Source organism: Narcine bancroftii, chromosome 9 (genome assembly GCF_036971445.1).
Source record: "Narcine bancroftii isolate sNarBan1 chromosome 9, sNarBan1.hap1, whole genome shotgun sequence".
In the NCBI taxonomy this organism is placed as follows: Eukaryota; Metazoa; Chordata; class Chondrichthyes; order Torpediniformes; family Narcinidae; genus Narcine; species Narcine bancroftii.
Window position 1 is genome coordinate 87643127 of NC_091477.1, and position 18385 is coordinate 87661511.

Genomic DNA, 18385 nt, shown 5'->3' on the forward strand with positions numbered 1-18385 from the left:
AAATAGGAAGAAAAGGATTAAACATGCTCACTGTACCATGTTTGAAAAGTTATTTTATTATGGTTTTCATGGCACAACTCCATTTTTGAAATGTTTTTATTTTCACCTTAACCAGAACAACTTCACATAGCAATGAAAGTCAAAGGGTACTGCAGACAATTTTGAAGCAGTCATGCGAATGCACTGAGCATCCGGCCTTGGTTTCCTGTTGATGGGCTGTGGAAGAGCTTGACAGGAAGTGTAAGGAGATGTGATCATTGATGCAATCAAATCAATCCTGATGAAAGGAAAAAATCATTCAAGGAAAGGTGATGGTGATGAGGAAGTCAAAAGTGGGGTGGTGGGAGAAATTCAGCCTTGGTTATTAGGACCAAATGGAAATCAATAAAGGTGAATATACTATGAGTAAATGAAAATATTATTTTAAATTGTAAATTTTAATTTCATTTTCAATTTGGAGAAAGACATGGCAACATACCTTTCTGGCCCATAAGCCTGCACTGCCCAAATATACCCAAATTAACCTACTAACCCCGTACATCTTTGGGATGTGGTAGGAAAACATGAGGAGGAAACTCGCGCGGTCACAGGGAGATTGGAGAAACTCCTCACAGACAGCGCAGGATTTGAACTCGTTGTACTAATCACTTCTATTGATGCATTCTGGGAAGTGAGTTCTGTCATTCCTCCAGAAATGTTTGGTCTTGCTAAGCAGAAAAGGGACAATTATGTGATGTTGCATTTTGGGAGGTCAAATGTAAAAGGAAAGAATACAGTAAATGGGAGGACCCTTTGGAATATTGATGTACAGAGGGATATTGAGTGCCAATCCATAGCTCCCTGAATGTGGCCATGCAAGTAGACAGCAGTGGAGGCATACAGCATCCCTGCCTTCATTGGTGAGAGCACTGAGTGTAGAAGTAATGTTGCAGCTGTACAAACTTTGGTTCATCCACATTTGGAGTACTGTATGTAGTTCTAGTCACAACATTAAGAACATAAGGAATAGGAGCAGGCGATGGCCATCCGGCCAGTCGAGCCTGCTCTGCCATTCAATGAGATCACCGCGAATCTGATGATCGGCTCATCTCCACCTACCTGTCATTTCTCCATATCCCTTAATTCCCCTATTATGTAAAAACATATCCAACCTTGTCTTAAATATATTTACTGAGGTAGCCGCCATTACTTCAACTGGCAGCAAATTCCACAGATTCACCACCCTCTAAGAAAAGAAGTTTCTCCTCATTTCCATTCTAAATCTACTATCCTCAATCTTGAGGCTATGACCCCTAGTTCTGGTCTCCCCCAACATTGGAAATAAATTTCCCATGCCTTTCACAATTTTATGTTTCTATAAGATCCCCACATTCTTCTACATTCCAGTGAGTACAGTCCCAGACTCAATTTCTCCTCATAGGCTAACCCCCTCTTCTCTGGAATCAACCTGATGAACCTCTTCTGCACTGCCTCCAAGGCCAGTACGTCCTTCCTCAAGTAAGGGGACAAGAACTGCACACAGTATTCCACAAGCAGCTTCACCAGTACCTTGTACAGTTGCCGCATAACCCCTCTTCTTGTAATTAAATAACTCTAGCAATAAATGCCAACATTCCATTTGCATTCTTGATAGCCTGCTGCACCTATAAACCAAAATTTTGTAATTCATGCACAAGCACTCCCAAGTCCTTCTGCATGGCAGCATGCTGCAATCGCTTGCCACTGAAATAATACTGTCTTCCACTTTTCCTTCCAAAGGTGGATAACCTCACATTTACCAACATTGTACTCCATCTGCCAGACCCTTACTCACTCACTTAATCTAACTACAGTGTATTTCTCTGCAGGCTTTGCTTTTCCACTTAATTTCACGTCATCAGCAAACTTAGCTACATTACACCCTGTCCCCACTTCCAGATCATTAATGTATATCGTGAACAGTTGCAGGCCCAGCACTGAGCCCTGTGGCACAAAAGAAAAACACCCTGTATCTCAACTTTCTGCTTTCTATTGGTTAACCAATTCGCTATTCATGCTAATACATCTATGCATCCTTATCTTCTATACAGGGATTTTATGCAGCACCTTATCGAACGCCTTCTGAAAATCCAGGTAAACGACACCCATCTGCTCCCCTCTAACTACTGCACTCATAATATCCTCAAAGAACTCCAGTAAATTTGTCAAACAGGACTTGCCTTTTCTGAATCCATGCTGCATCTGCCTGATGGATCAATTCTGCTCCAGATGCCCAGCTATTTCTTCTTTAATGAAAGCTTTAAGCATTTTCCCAACTACAGATGTTAAACTAACTGGCCTATGTTTCACTGTCTTTTGTCTACATCCTTTTTTGAATAGTGGTGTGTCACAGTCTTCCAATCCACTGGGACTTGTCTAGACTCCAGAGAAGTGTGTGGAGGCTCTGAAGAGGATACAGAAAAGATTCACCAGCATGTTGCCAGAATATAAAGAGAGATTGGAGAAACTTGATTTGTTTTCCCAGAGAGGTTGATGTGTAACTTGACAGAAATATATAAAATTATGAGAGGTGAAGATAGTGTCGACACTCAAGAGTCTTTTTTGCATGGGGAAAATATCAAGATGACATAGATTTAGGTGAGAGGGGAAAATTTACAAGTGAGTGCTTCCTGGAACCTTCTGGGAGGTGCAAGAAACAGATACAATAGCAACATCTAATAGGAATTTATACAGACTCAAGAACAGACAGTAGATGGAGGGATGTAGAGATAGGCAGGCAGAGAAATTTAAATTGGCATCATGTTTGACATGGACATTGTAAGCAGAAGAGTCTGTTCTATGTGCTGACCTATTTGCGCCAACAATCGCTAAAAATAATGTAAGAGAATGAACTAAAGAGTACAAAAGGAAGAACCACATGGAGAAAAGAGTTGCTTGAAACCTTGAAATAATATTCACAAAATGAAAAAAAGCTTTCATTTATCGCAAAATTGCGAACACTCTTATCAATTTTTGTTCCATTGCATGATGACTTGTGCTGTGTTACAGTTTCATTCAAGTAGCCACATCTCATCAACCTGATCCAACAACATGCTACTCCATCATGGAAAGTACCAAATCACAATGACCTTACGTTAACACAATGCACACCATCAGGCAGCAAACTAGGAAGAGCATGCATCATTTAACACCAGGTTGATAGTTCCAATGCTAAATTGTACCTTTTTAACTCCACATCATCTCTAGTATTTAAACCACATGAATTCTCCTTAAAACATTAATGCAATCCTGCAAAGATTTCATCATAACTTTGCAATGATGTTCTCCCACAATGAACTCATTTTTTCTTCCTTCCTATCTATCTGCTTTCGTCCACCTCACCATTCAACTGCACTTCTGAAATGAAGCAAGATTCAATAACACCAAAATTGAAATTAAAAAAAAAACAGCAAAAACTGTAAATGCTTGGCAGATCAGGTCAAGAAGATTTAGAGTTAATGTTTCAGGTCATTGACCCTGTCCTGATGAGTTTACATGAAATATTCTCATTCTCTCCTACTCCACCCCCACCCCCCATAGAGGCTGTTTGACCAGCTGACTGTTTCCAGCTTTTTCTGATTTTATTCTAAAATCTCAGTCACTCCCAGTCTTGAATTTAAAGTAAAAAAGATTCTCAGGATTGATTCACCTGGACTTGATTGACAAATGCTTCCTATGGTCATGACATAGGAAAAAGAGGCTGTAAGCAAAATTAATGATGCAAGAATTTGTGGTGCACACAGATTGACTATTGTAACATTTGCGCTATACGAGCATGGAAAAGAACAACGCACATCGAAGCTTGGAAATCGAGAACGGTTTATTGGTTTGTCTGTCATGCTTATATGGGCCCCAGGCACTATCGTCAGGGTCCCACGTCATTGGAGCACTGGCCTGGGATTAGCTGGTGTTCCTCCCAGAGTTTCCTATCTTCCCGCCGAGCGGAGGTCACCTGGGATGACGGTCGGTGTCATCCCCATGTCTGCACGGACGCTGCGCTCGTCGGTCGGTCCTGTCTCCATGTGCAGACCACTATACTATCACATTAATAAGGGGACTGCAGATGCTGGATCCTAGAGCAAAATACAATATGCTGGAGGAACTGAGTGTGTGGACCTGCATCAGCAGGAGAGAAAAAAGTCTTGATGAAGGGTTCCAACCAACTTATCAACAATTCTTTTTCTCCCACTGTTGTTGCTTGACCCGCCAGTTTTTTGTTTCATATTAGTAATTTGTTTTACGTTGACAGCAGTGGTACTCCAATGGTTAATTCCCCAGAAGCATAAATAGAGGCATGGGAAATGTTACCTGGCAGCACAATTGCTTTGAAACAGATTTGCAATTTTATTTCCAGTGTTGACAAAAATATTACAAATTAGCATCAAACTGCAGTACTAAATATGTTACTTACAGGTATGTCAGGGTCAAGTGAAAATAGGTTCATTCGGTTTTCATTTCTGGACAGCTTTATGCCCTCTTCTGTTTCTGCAATATACTGCCAATAACAAAAGAGAAAGAATAATTAAACTACAGTGCATTTATTCTTTTATCTGAGAACTCTTTTTCTAGCTTTTAGCCATTTGTAATTCCAAATTATAATTGCTTATCCCATTGCTTCCATGTGACTCAAATTTACCCTTGGTCCTCTCTTTTTAGACAGGAGTAGATGGATATTTTACATTTTTCCTGCCAAGTTGCTATCATAAATGATCTCTTCCCCTTTTATCAATTCTATTTGTAAATTTGTGGCTGCTTCCAAAAATTCTCAAATATAATTCTCTTAATTTAATCTAATACCACTGAAATCCTCCAGCAGGGCTGGCAGCTCAATGGTCCAGGCTTCTGTTGCTTCAGATGTGATAGAACAGGGTTGGGGGGTGGGGGAAGAAAGGGGGAGGAGTGGCATTGTTCATCAGGTAAAATATCACAGCTGTGCTCAGGCAGGATAGACCAGAGGGCTACATGGATAGAGCTGAGGAACGGAAATGGCATGACCACACTCAAGGGGTTGTAGACTGCCAAATAGTCAGCAAGAATTGGAAGAGTAAATCTGCAGAGAGACAGCAGACAGTTGCAGGAAACACAAGTTGTAATAGTGGGAGGTTTTAACTTTCCACATATTGACTGGGACTCCCATACTGTAAAAGGTCTGGATGGATTGGAGTTTGTCAAATGTGTTCAGGAAGGTTTTCTAAATCAATATATAGAGAGAATGCAATTCTGGATCATATATTAGGGAACAAAAGCAGAGCAGGTGACAGAAATAGGTGGAGGGGAACATTTTGGGTCCAGTGATTATATTGCCATTAATTTCAAGTTAATTATGAAAAGGATAGGTCCGGCCCTCAAGTTAAGATTCTAAATTTGAGAAAGGCCAATTTTGAGGAAATGAGAAATGATCTAAGATGCATGGATTGGGATAGGCTGTTTTCCGGAAAGGATGTGCAAGGTAGGTGGAAGACTTCCAAGGAGAAATTTTGAGAGTTTGTATGTTACTGTCAGGATCAAAGGCAAGGTTAGAGGATTTTGGCAACCTTGGTTTACGGGGGATTTTGGGGATCTGGTTTTGAAGAAGAGGAGTGTAACAGGTATAGGCAACTTGGAGCAAATGAGGTACTTGAGGATTATAAAAAAAATCTCAAGAAGGAAATAAGGAAGGGTAAAAGAAGACATTAAGTTGCTTTGGGAGATCATGTGACCCGGAGGATTTATACAAGTGTATTAAGAGTAGAAGGATAGTAAGGGACAAAATAGGAACTCTAGAAGATCAGAGTGGTCATCTATGTGTGGAATCTCACAAGATGGGAGAGATCTTAAAACATTTGTTTGCATCAGTATTTACTCAGGAAACTGGCATACTGTATCAGGAAGGAAGGGAAACAACCAGAAGTGACATGGAATATATTGAGATTAGAGGAGGTGCCTGCTGCCTTACAGTGAATAGAGCTAGATAAATTCCACAGGCATGACATGATATTCCATCAGACCATGAGAGAGATTAGTGTAGAAATTGCAGGGGCTCTAGCAGAAATATTTAAAATGTCCTTAACCACAGGTGAGGAGCCGGAGGATTGGAGGGTAGCTCATGTTGTTCCATTGTTTGAAAAAGACCCCAAAAGTAGACCAGGAAATTATAGGCTATTGAGCCTAATGTCATTAGTAGGTAAATTACTGTAAGATTTTCTGAGAGATCAGATATACAAGTATTTGGACAATCAAGGAGTGATTAAGGATAGTCAGCATGGCTTTGTGTGTGGTAGGTCATGTTTAACGAATCTTATAGAGCTTTCCAAGGAGATTACCAAGTAAGTAGATGAAGGAAAGGCTGTGGATGGACTACATGGACTTTGACAAGGTCCTACGTGGGAGGTTAGATCAGAAGGTTAAGACACTAGGTATCCATGGAGAGGTTGTAAATTGGATTCAAAATTGGTTGTATGGGAGAGGTCAGAGTGGTAATGGATGATAGCTTCTCAGACTGGAGGCCTCTGACTTGTGGCGTGCCTTAAGGATCTGTGCTGGAACCATTGTTGTTTTCTGTCTATATCGATGACCTGGATGATAATGTGGTAAGTTGGATTAGCAAGTTTGTTAACATGAAGATTGGAGATGTTGTTAACAGCAAGTAAGGCTTTCAAAGCTTGCAGAGGGATCTGGACAAACTGGAAAAATGGGCCAGAATATGGCAGATGGAATTTAATTCAGATAAGTGTGAGGTGTTGCATTTTGGAAGGACAAACCAAGGTAGGATGTACAGAGTAAATGGTGTGGCACTGAGGAGCATGGAGGAACAAAGGGATCTGGAAACACAGATACATAATTCCATGAAAGTGGCGTCACAGGTTACAGGGTTGTAAAGAATGCTTTTGGCAGCTTAGCCTTCATAAATCAATGTATAATAAAAAGTTGTATCAGACATTGGTGAGGCCAAATTTGGAGTATTGTGTGTAGTTCTGGTCGCCTAACTACAGGAAAGTTATCAATAAGATAGAAAGAGTACAGAGAAGATTTACTTGGCTGTTGCTGGGTGTTCAGGAGTTGAATTACAGGGAAATGTTAAACAGGTTGGGACTTAATTCCTTGAAGCATAGAAGAATGAGGGGTATGAACAGAATAAATGTGAGTAGGCTCTTTCCATTTAGATTAGGAGAGATAAATATGAGAGGACATGACTTTAGGGTGAAATGGGAAAGGTTTAGGGGAAATATTAGGAGGAACCTCTTCACTCAGAGAGGGGTGGGAACAAGCTGCCATCTGATGTGGTGAGTCCAGGCTCACTCTTAGGCTTTTAGAAAGAAAATGTATAGATACATGGACGGGAGAGGTCTGGAGGGTTATGGACTGGGTACAGGTTGATAGGGCTAGTGGAATTATATTTTGGACAAGAAAGACCGAATAGCCTGTTTTCTGTGCTGTAGTGTTCTATGGTTCTACCACCATTCACCTCCATGGTTACCTGTGGACAGATTGCTATTTTAATATCTGCCATTGTTTATCCACGAGAAAACCTTACAATCATTTTTTTTTCCAATTTACCTGAGCCAAATCATCTTTCAGTCCAATACGAATTGTTTTCTTTTCAACACTTTTTCTCTCTTGCCACCTCTCTTTCACCATTTATCACTTCCCATTTCTTTCTCTCCTGCTATCTCTCTCTCTCTTTCCTGTTAACACTCTCTGTCTCTCTTTATCTTGAACTGCACAAAACATTCCAGCTCTTGAGAAAGCTGAAAATCCCACTAATAATTACTTGGGGATAAGTGCAGCCTGAGGATAAATGTGCTGGAGTTGGGCCTTGGTGTATTTATCCTACTTTCATAATCAGCTTATTGATTCTCAGTGTTTGGACTCACATGTGGAGAGCTTTCAGAAGAGAAGGAAGTGAATATGTGGAAAAAAATGGTTTTGAAAATAATTTTATACACATTAAACATTCCTTAATACATTTAAGGTTGGAATATCGTCCAATTCGATAAATACAAAGTAATTTATTTAGATTATTCATTACCAGTTTGATACACAGTCATCATCTTCTTAATAAATTGATACAAATATGGTTAGGCTTTTAAATGATGCCTGCTAGTGTCTTGCTTGACTTTATGAGCATCATTGTTTAGAAACCGGAGGCATTTTTATGTATTTTTCTTTACTAAAGATAATCATATTTTTGGAGTCGAAGTTGAGGTCACCTCTTATTATGCAATCCTCACTTTACAATTCAAAGGTTATAAACATTCAGAAAAATAATTGGAGCTCAGAAAAAAAAACGTATTTGAGATCCGTGGTCTCAATTTACCTTTGCTAATTCTGGATGGATGATGTCCTCAGAGAAATCTATTTCATCCTTCAAAGTTATATCCGTCAGTTCATCCTCTGTGAAACAATAAAGTCAAGCATTGGTTCAGGAATACACAGACATAATTATTTTACCAAGCTTCAACTTATTCTGGATGAACTTCACAAAACATAAGCAGAATTCAGAATGAACTCCGAAAAGAATCATCCAATAGAGAAGAACTACCAACAAATGGATAAATCACAGGTTTTTGTTTTTCCAAACAAAAATTCAAGGTCTAGATTATAATTATGGAATGAAATACAAAATTAAACTTTGTTTTTTTTTCCCCATTAGCTTTCCTCTCAAATATTAGAGTAATATTTTAGTCTATCATGAAAGGTCTTTGTAATTTTGTTATGCTTTATGATGCGCTATACTAATATGTGCAAGTTTTCAAAAAAAGTCATTTTACATTTTAGAAAAAAATTTAAATGTGCTTTACAAAACAATAATTAAATTCTTAGTTCATTCAAATGTTATTTTATACCCATGCCATTCAGTAGAAAGTCTGTCGATTTACCGGGAGTTTCATCCAATCTGGTATCTGTGAGGTCAACACTTTTTCTTTCCTGACTCGATCCTTCTGGATTAATTTGGAGGATCCGGTTCAAGGTGGATATCCATTCCTCCATATCCTGCTCACTATCAGCTGCCAGCACAAAGTATGTCACATGGTTCATTTGCAACTCAAATGCATGACGACGAAGTTTGCTATTCTGGATGATTCAAGAAACATGACAGGGAGAACATATTTTATCAAATAAGTTGGAAAAAAGTTAAGATTACAAGCAAACAGAACAAGTTTATGAATCTATCTAACATTGGAATAATTGCTGCTGAAGATGGGATGTTCCATCCTGTTGTATCTCCAATCAATCAGGACTTTATTTTAAGTCATTCTTCAGTTATTGGCCTCCCTGGCAGTACTGTTATTTATTTCCTGCTGCTAGATGCACTTGAAAGTGTGACAGTGGGTGTCCTTGAGGTGAAAGTCTATATTACAAATTGATTCGGTGGAAGACAGATTTGAACATTACTTTCACAAATACTGACCGATAGACATCCTGTAGTGTTCATCTGGATAGCCTCTAGATAACTTTGTAACTTCACTGAATTGTGTTGAAGTAAAATTCAGAATGATTCAAAACATTATTCCTCAAACTTTAACCATACTTTGACACATCCTTCCTGATGTGCCAGGAAGTATCATATTCTAATTCTGATGCATGAATTCTTGGTTCTATTTATCCCATAGCTAAATATGAAAATTGTATTATTAAACAATATTGATCATCCCTAGATGACTCTACACAAATTGCTTCATTTACAACATAACATATAACATAACATAACAATTACAGCATGGAAACAGGCCATTAGGCCCTTCTAGTCCGCACCGAACCAAACACCCCTCTCTAGTCCCACCTCCCTGCACAATGCCCATAACCCTCCATCTTCTTCTCATCCATATACCTGTCCAACCTTTTCTTAAATAATACAATTGACTCCGCCGCCACTATTTCTCCCGGAAGCTCATTCCACACGGCTACCACTCTCTGAGTAAAGAAGTTCCCCCTCATGTTACCTCTAAACCTCTGCCCCTTAATTCTTAACTCATGTCCTCTTGTTTTAATCTTTCCTCCTCTTAACGGAAATAGTCTATCCACATCCACTCTGTCTATCCCTTTCATAATCTTAAATACTTCTATCAAATCCGCTCTCAACCTTCTACGCTCCAAAGAATAAAGACCTAATCTGTCCAATCTCTCCCTATACTCTAGATGCTTAAACCCAGGTAACATTCTGGTAAACCTTCTCTGCACTCTCTCCACTCTGTTTATATCCTTCCTATAATTAGGCGACCAGAACTGCACACAGAACTCCAAATTAGGCCGCACCAACGTCTTATACAATCTCAACATCACCTCCCAACTCCTATATTCCATGCAATGATTGATAAAGGCCAGCATACTAAAAGCCTTCATTCACCACCCTATTCACGTGAGTTTCTACCTTCAGGAAACGATGTACCATTACTCCTAAATCTTTCTGCTCTTCTGTATTCCTCAATGCTCTCCCATTTACCACGTATGTCCTATTCTGATTCTTCTTACCAAAATGAAGCACCTCACACTTATCAGCATTAAATTCCATCTGCCATTTTTCAGCCCACTTTTCTAAGCAGCCCAAATCCCTCTGCAATCCTTGAAAACCTTCTTCATTATCCACTATTCCACCTATCTTAGTATCGTCTGCATATTTACTAATCCAATTCACCACCCCATCATCTAGATCATTAATGTATATAACGAACAACAATGGGCCCAATACAGATCCTTGAGGCACACCACTGGTCACCGGCCTCCAACCTGACAGACAATTATCCACTACCACTCTCTGGCCTCTCCCTTTCAGCCAATGTTCAATCCATTTGACTATCTTAAAATTTATACCTAAAGACTGCACCTTCCTAACTAACCTTCCATGTGGTACCTTATCGAAGGCCTTACTGAAGTCCATATAGACAACATTCACTGCGCATGGCAGAATTAACATGGCAGAATTAATTCAGAAAGTCTTCAGGCTCTGATTTAATTTCCATTTGACTGTGATGGGTTAATATCAAAATTTAACACATCCAGTAATGTGCTCTATACCTCACAGAGTGATAACCATAATCAGTAATGCTTAGAAATCCAATCACATAACTAAGGGTAGTCCACTCGCACAGCAGATAGTGTTGCCATCTCACAGTTCCACTAATCCTGGTTCAATCCTGAATACAGTTTCTATTTTCTCACCATTGTTGCATGGATTTCAATCAGATTTCTATGAGGATGGCATGGTTTGTGTAGCGGTTAGTGCATCGCTTTTACAGCGCCAGGAATTAGAACTGGGGTTCAAATCCTGCACTGTCCATAAGGAGTTTGTTGTTCTCACCGTGTTTGCTTCGGCATTCTCTGGAGGCTCCAGTTTCCTCCCACCATTCAAATTGTACCAAGGGTGTAGATTAATTGGGTGTAAGTTGAGCAGCATGTACTCATGGGCTTAAATGGCCTGTTTTCCATGCTGTATAGTCTAAATTTAGATTCTTACACATCCCAAAGATATGCTGGTAGGCCGATTGGCAGGTTAGTGGCAAAAGAGGCAATGGGGAGTTTATGGCAGCAATTCTCAATGGTGGCCACAGTACATTTAAGAGGGGCACGGATTCAGTCCTAAATATTTTTTATGTAGTCAGGAGAGAAGTACAGAAGAAACCAACTAAACTTGACTGCTTCACAAGGAATGGGGCCATAAACTTTGAGCATAGCCAAAAAAAAAAGGTTGAGAGTGGCTGGTTTATAGTTAATAAAGGAGAGAAACCTAGTCTCCAATATTTTGGATAAATGTTGATCTGATTTTGAACTCTCACCTCTTTTTCAGATGGTGGGTCAGCTTTTGCTAATTTGCCAGATGGCATAAATGGAATTGGTTTTAAGTCCAAAACCTCAACAATAATAAATGTGTGCTTCATGAATGTTAATCTAACCTAACAATTCTAACAATTGAAACTGTTCGTACAACTGCAAATATATACCAGTAAGCATGAAATATTTTAGGAAACAAGAGTGAAACTAAAAATGTTTGAATTGTACCTCAACAATGAAACCATATAAAATCATTGCTTTTCTGAGCTAAGAGAACAAGCTGACTCTCAGCCATAAAGAAAAAGCAGTAACAGATTGTCACAAATTTACTCCAACTAGGTCATTTCTCACTTAAACTAGGTGGTTGCCCATATTTCTTATTTAAACCATACTGCAGAGGTGAAAACAAGGCTACTTTAAAAAGCAATTTTCCATTTCTTATGGAAATGTTTTCAGTTTTTACACTTTTGATGCTAAACAAGAACATTTGCAGATGCTGACTTTGAGTGCAATACATAAATGTGGTGAAGAAACTCAGCAGAACACACAGCATTCATAGGAAGTAAAGGGTAACCAATGTTTCGGGCCTGGACCCTTCATCTAGTACCCATGGAAGGGCCCACACCCAAAGTGTTGGTTACCCTTTACTTCCTATGGATGATAAGTGACCTGCTGAGTTTCTCCAGCACATTACTGTTGTACACCTTTGATGATATGTGTTACAAGATCAAACCAGCAACCACAAAGAAGGCATATCACATAGGGGTAAAGATGAACAATTACTTTATTAACAAAAATTCACTTTCAAACTTTAATTCAAAATCCCCCCTTTTATAACAATGCCCACTGGTTACTATGCAAATTTCTATAATTGTGTAAAACTAATAAATTCCCCAACCTAAATATAACATATGTAATTAAAGTCTAAGTTATATTTCCAACCAGCCCACAGAAAAACTTAGACACAAAACACACAAGACTCACAAAACTTCGATCTCAACTGAAGCAAAGATCATAAACAAAATTCAGTTTGTTTGGTAAACTGAAGCCAAAAGATCTTTAAGAGAGATAGAGCACAAAATTCGAAGTTGTCTTGTGTTACTTGCAGAGAGACGAACAACCGGCTTGGTCCAGATCCTTCTGGCTGCCTTCGGAATGTTCATCCTTTTTAAAATCCCAACATTCTAAACTGTCCTCCAGACCATGTCTCATGTTTTGGGCCTTCTTCTACTCCACAGCACCCCCAGTGGTGGTTTATCATCCAAGTCCAGACATTTTTTTCATTTTCTGCAAATGCTCAGTCTGCTTCCCACTCTCTCAGCAGTCCACCTTCACCTTGGCTCTCTAAGGCAAACTGTCACTTTTTAACATAAAACCACACAACACATAGGCCAATACACAACACATATTTTGAAGGATTCATGAATAACACAGTTATTTTCCAGATCTGTGATGTGGAATTTCCCCACAATTGGCACTAAAACAGCTTTACAATGAGGACAAATTCTTACTTTGTATGGTTGAGAATTTTACTTAAAGACAAATCAAAAGTCAAAATACCAACTATCACCTTGCAGTTATTAGTTATAAATAACAACTTCCCCAAATGAAGAACAAAATCAGCATGAAGTCATTAACTTTTAACTTCATTTAGTCTCTCTGGGATTATGTGAAGCATTTTGAGCTGGAATGGAAGGGTTTTTATTCCTATTCTATTCAATTCTTTTGCCATATTGACAATGATATCACAAAAATATTAACAAAAATCCATTAAAAAATACAGAATAGTCCAATGGTAGCAAAGATTCCTGAAGAAGGTGAATAATTTTATTTAAGTATTTGATCTTGCCAAGTGATGGGGGTAATAGAAATAGAAGATTTTTCTTTTTTAATCTCACAGTTCCAATATTATTTTGTTATTCTCTCTTCTCCATTCTCATTAAGTACCTTCCAGTTACATTTGGTCCAGACACATCCACTGAAATTAGCAACTGCCCTCCCTCACCATTGGTGTCATTCAGTCTCTAATCTTTTGCAATATATTTATTCTCTCCATTCCTTCCTCTGAACCTCAATATTAAACATCTTCCTTCTGTTCCACCAGTAACCTGAAACATTAACTTTGTTTTTGTTTCTACACATTCGCTGTCATAACTGCTGAGAATCGGTTGAAGTGGGGAATGTACAACAAATAACACAAAGATCAAGTGTGGTCAAGAGGAAGAAGTAAAAGAGCAGAGAAAAAAAAGAGAAAATGCAGAGATAAAACTATGAAATAAGAGGGAGGAAATGACAGATGTGTCAAGGACAGGAAATCTAGATGGAGTGGGAAGAATTAGAAGTGAATTTTGGAGAGGACATTTCATCAGAGGGGAAAAGGATTTTAAAAGGAATGGAAATATTGAGGTAGCCTGTGATAATTGATACACCAGTGAAAGGTGATTGAGGAAGCAATGGAAAGAAAACAACTTCTAACCAGTGAGTGAGTTATGAATCTTTTAGATGATTGGGATGAAGTAGTAGATTTTGCTCAAGGAATCATCACCACTCATCTCACTGAGTGGCACAATAGCATCATCTTTCTAATTAACCCTGTCACAAAATGTTACACTGTCTGATATTAAAAAAACAATGTTCACACGTTGCCTTTAAAATTGAAAAACATTGCAAAGCATTAATTTGAGTGCAATCAAACAAGAGTTGGCACCAGACCACAGAGATATTAATGCTATTTTCTTTTTACAGCCTACCAACTGTACTGTATTATCCGCAACATGCAGTCCTTTTGAAATATAACTGATTTATTTGGTTGGGCAAAACATTTGAGAAGATTTTAATAAATAATTGCAGAATTTAAAAGCTCTAGTTCATGATTCTAAACCATGCACTACTGCTAGGCTTCCAAGATCTTTCTTTTGCAAACTTTGAAACAGATGATCATTTTCTCTTACCTGCAGCACACCAGTACAAGAGTCCAGAAAGATACAACCCTTTGGCTCTTTGGAAATTTTCTCATCTTTGTAAAAATTCATGATATAAGAGTTATCTGACAACTGTGTTAGTTGGAAGTACCGCCTCTTAAAAGACTGTAAAAAAGAGATTGAACTTTAATAATGCAGCAACATATATGTTTTGATTGTCATCTGAACAAATATATAGCCATAAAATGAATGTGTTCTGGCTTTAGAAGTTTCTGGGGAAACACAATGAAACATTTGATGATAATATTAATAATTAAAATACTATTGCCAAATTTATTAATCTTCTCAACGAAGCAATGTTTGCAAACTAATACTGCTGAACACAATGTTTTGCTCAGTTCTCTTGTGTTCTTAATATCTGAAACAGTTTCACATTGTAAAATCTAAAACAAATCCTGCTGTGTTAATAAAATCAGTTAAGGAAAGTACAACTTACCCGGACAGTAATGCTGTTATTCACAGTACTATTAAAATTCCCTTTGTGAAGCCAGCCAGACTTGTAAACTCCCATTCCTCCTCCTCCACCACCCCCTCCTTTAGAAGACGATAGAGATGTAGTATCCTAAATATCATGAAAGGAAGAATATATTAATATTTCACTGAAATACTTAGTATATTTTCAAACCAATTCTCTAGCCCAAAAAAGTCTCTTGCATTTGTTAGGATTCCTGTGACGTAGATATAAGAATGATAAAACGTTCAATCCACATGATCAGTCAATCTAGAAACTTCTAAAACAGAATAATGACAGTGCCATGAATACTTATGATCAAAGGAATAAAACATATTCAATTTACAGTAAGATAAAACTTGTAACTGTAATGTTAAATATTTAACAATCTTCAAGATCTGGATGGGGTGAGGATTGGGGTTGGGCCAGGGATTAATCTGAGGAATGATGAACTACTATATTGGAGTTCATTGTATGGGAGTAAGAATTTTATGTTTAATGACAAGAGATTGGCAAATAGATGTTGGGGCAAAGGTCAGCTGCTGAGAATTCCAGGCAAGCAACCACAGGACAACAATTATTTTTCAAAAGCTTTGTTTTCTGGAAAAAAAAGGGGATTATGATAGACGACTTCATGCTGAATACAAACATAATTTCTGTATCAATTAGGAAGTTGGAGAAACATTAAATTAATTTTTATTGAATTCAGCATGTTTAATCACATACTTTACCTCCGAGTCAAGATCTCAGGTAAACTGCACATGTTGAACAATAAATGTGAAGAGCCCAAGGTTTGTCTTGGTTATCAATTTTACAATCAAAATAGAGCTCATAGGCTTTATTATGCTGCATGTTTGAACTTTAAGGGTATACTCGCCAAAAAGTAAGAGAATGTATCACAGCTGTTGTGATATTGACGAGTCATTTCTGTTGTATTGAATCTTCCTGAAGACAATAAATGCACTTACTCTGCTATTGCCTGAAGAACATGTGTATCAACATGCATTCAATCTATAACACTGTATCTGTATGTGTGAATTTCTTTTATAGCCTGTCTGCATCTATCCTGACGAAGCGTGACTCAGGCCTAAGATAACATTTGCATAGCACCTGCACTGAGTCCATGCCTAGACATGCTTGGACTGACCAAAACAGCTCACTTTGTCAGCAATATACTTGTAGACTAAAAATATGACAGGAAAACGCAAAATTAGGTTTGATATAAAAATGGTACATGATAACCATAACCAGGAAAATGTTCAGGTGATTTTCATGATCAGCAGCTCAAATCCATAAAATACTCCCAAAGGGGTTAGGGAAGCCAAATTTTCATTGTCCAGTGTAGTTTATGAGAAGTGATGGGCTAAAGGTTGGGGAAGAAAACAGGTATGCAGATTGGTAAAGGAGCTGAATAATAGATCAGATGCTGAAGAGGACAGATCAAGGTTGGGGTGGGGGGGTCAGAATGTAAACCTAAAGTGGGCCTAAATCAGTCGAAAGCCAGTCTCCACAGAGTTGAAAATGCTCAGGTCTTAGTAACAATGAAGGAGTCCTGACAAGCGCTCTGAAGTGTGTTTCTGTGGGAGTGATCTTTGCAGGATTGTATGCCTCAGAAGTGGTGTCCAGATGTGTATTGTATGTTGTTAGATGCCACTGTGGGTAACCAAGCTCTTCCATACATTAGTGAACAGTTCGTTACATCTTTGTGACAAAGTCTTTGCAGACTTCAATAACTTTCAGTAAGTGTGCAATTTTTCAATCAAGTCAATTTTATTGGTGATGAAAAAAGGTGATGAAACAGTATACAGGAGGAGTAAGTTTGGAAACTTGGCCGAATGGTACATCAACAACAACCTCGCATTCAATGTTACAAAAACCAAGGAGCTGATTGTTGATTTCAGGAAGGGTAAAACAGAGGTAAACACAGGGTGGGTGCCAGAACATACATTAGAAGGGGGAATTAGTGAGTTAGAGGGGGGCAGGGACACACCTCTCCATGGGAGTTGGGGGGGGGGGATGTTGGCAGGGATCGACCTGTTGATGGGGAGAGGGTTGTACTAGCTGGAGCCTACCTGTTGCTGAGCACATCCCTCTGACGTGGTATAGGAAGGGACTCTTATTATTGCATCGTGTCACTAGATAATACTGACACTTAACGCATGCTAGTGATGTGGCTGGGGGTGGCTGGAGAGTTGGTAGTGTCTGTCAACCTAGACATTATAGACGCTACTGATGCGAGAGGGAGTGGGGACAGGTCTGATGGCCAGAGATGGCTGTTACTGTGGTGGTGTGTGGGGGGGTGGAAACAGCACCTTGTTTGGGGGAGGCAATGCTTATGGATGCCACCCTTGGCGCTGACCCTTGGTATACAATCCTGTGATCAATGGGGGATCAAAGGTGGAGTGGGTGAGCAAATTTAAGTTCTTGGGAGTCACAATCTCAGAGGGTCTTTCCTAGACCCAACACAATAAGGACATTATGAAGAAAGTAAATCAGCACCTCTATTTCCTCAGGAGTCTGAGGAGGTTTGGTATGGCATCAAAAATCCTGGCAAATTTCTACAGATGTGGATTGACCGGCTACATCATGGTCTGGTATGGTGACAACAATATTCCTGAAGGTACCCCTCCAAAAAGTAAAGAACACAGCCCAGATCATCACAGGCAAAACCTTGCCCACCATCAAGATCATCGACAGGGCATGCCGCCATTGGAGAGCCGCATCAATCATCAAGCATCCACACCAGCTCTGTTCTCGCTTCAACAATTCCAGCCAACGTTTCCCAGTTCCACTGCAGGGTTTTCATATCCTCTACTGAACAGATTTGGATGCAATACTCCAGCTGTCGCACAAGTGTTTGAAATGGGGTTATCCCAACCTCCTACCTTTGAACTCCATGGACCTTTCTACAAATGCCACCCATGCCTTACTAACCACTCCCTTGGAATTATGGACCTTTCTACAAATGCCACCCATGCCTTACTAACCACTCCCTTGGAATTATGGAAGACTGAAAGAGCACAGGCCTTTCTATCCAGAAACTAAACATTAAGTGACCTAACACATTAAAAAATTCCTGTTTTGACCTTGGCTTAGTGCAACCATCTGCTTGTCTTTCTTCCCAAAGCTCTAGAAAGTGTTGATTGCCCAAAGTAGCATAGCTTAAAAAAAAATTAAAAATATGCTT

General features: G+C 39.0%; 1 protein-coding gene across 1 annotated transcript in view; it reads right to left on the reverse strand.

Moving 5' to 3' along the window:
• Positions 1 to 18385, reverse strand: part of dock10 (dedicator of cytokinesis 10) — a 175742-nt gene that overhangs the window by 93067 nt on the left and 64290 nt on the right. The window contains exons 6-10 of the mRNA XM_069896750.1: positions 15184 to 15309; positions 14718 to 14852; positions 8877 to 9072; positions 8315 to 8391; positions 4430 to 4513 (exon numbers count right to left, since the gene is read on the reverse strand). Of these exons, the coding sequence (XP_069752851.1) occupies positions 4430 to 4513; positions 8315 to 8391; positions 8877 to 9072; positions 14718 to 14852; positions 15184 to 15309 (618 nt within the window). The remainder of the gene's footprint in view (positions 1 to 4429; positions 4514 to 8314; positions 8392 to 8876; positions 9073 to 14717; positions 14853 to 15183; positions 15310 to 18385) is intronic.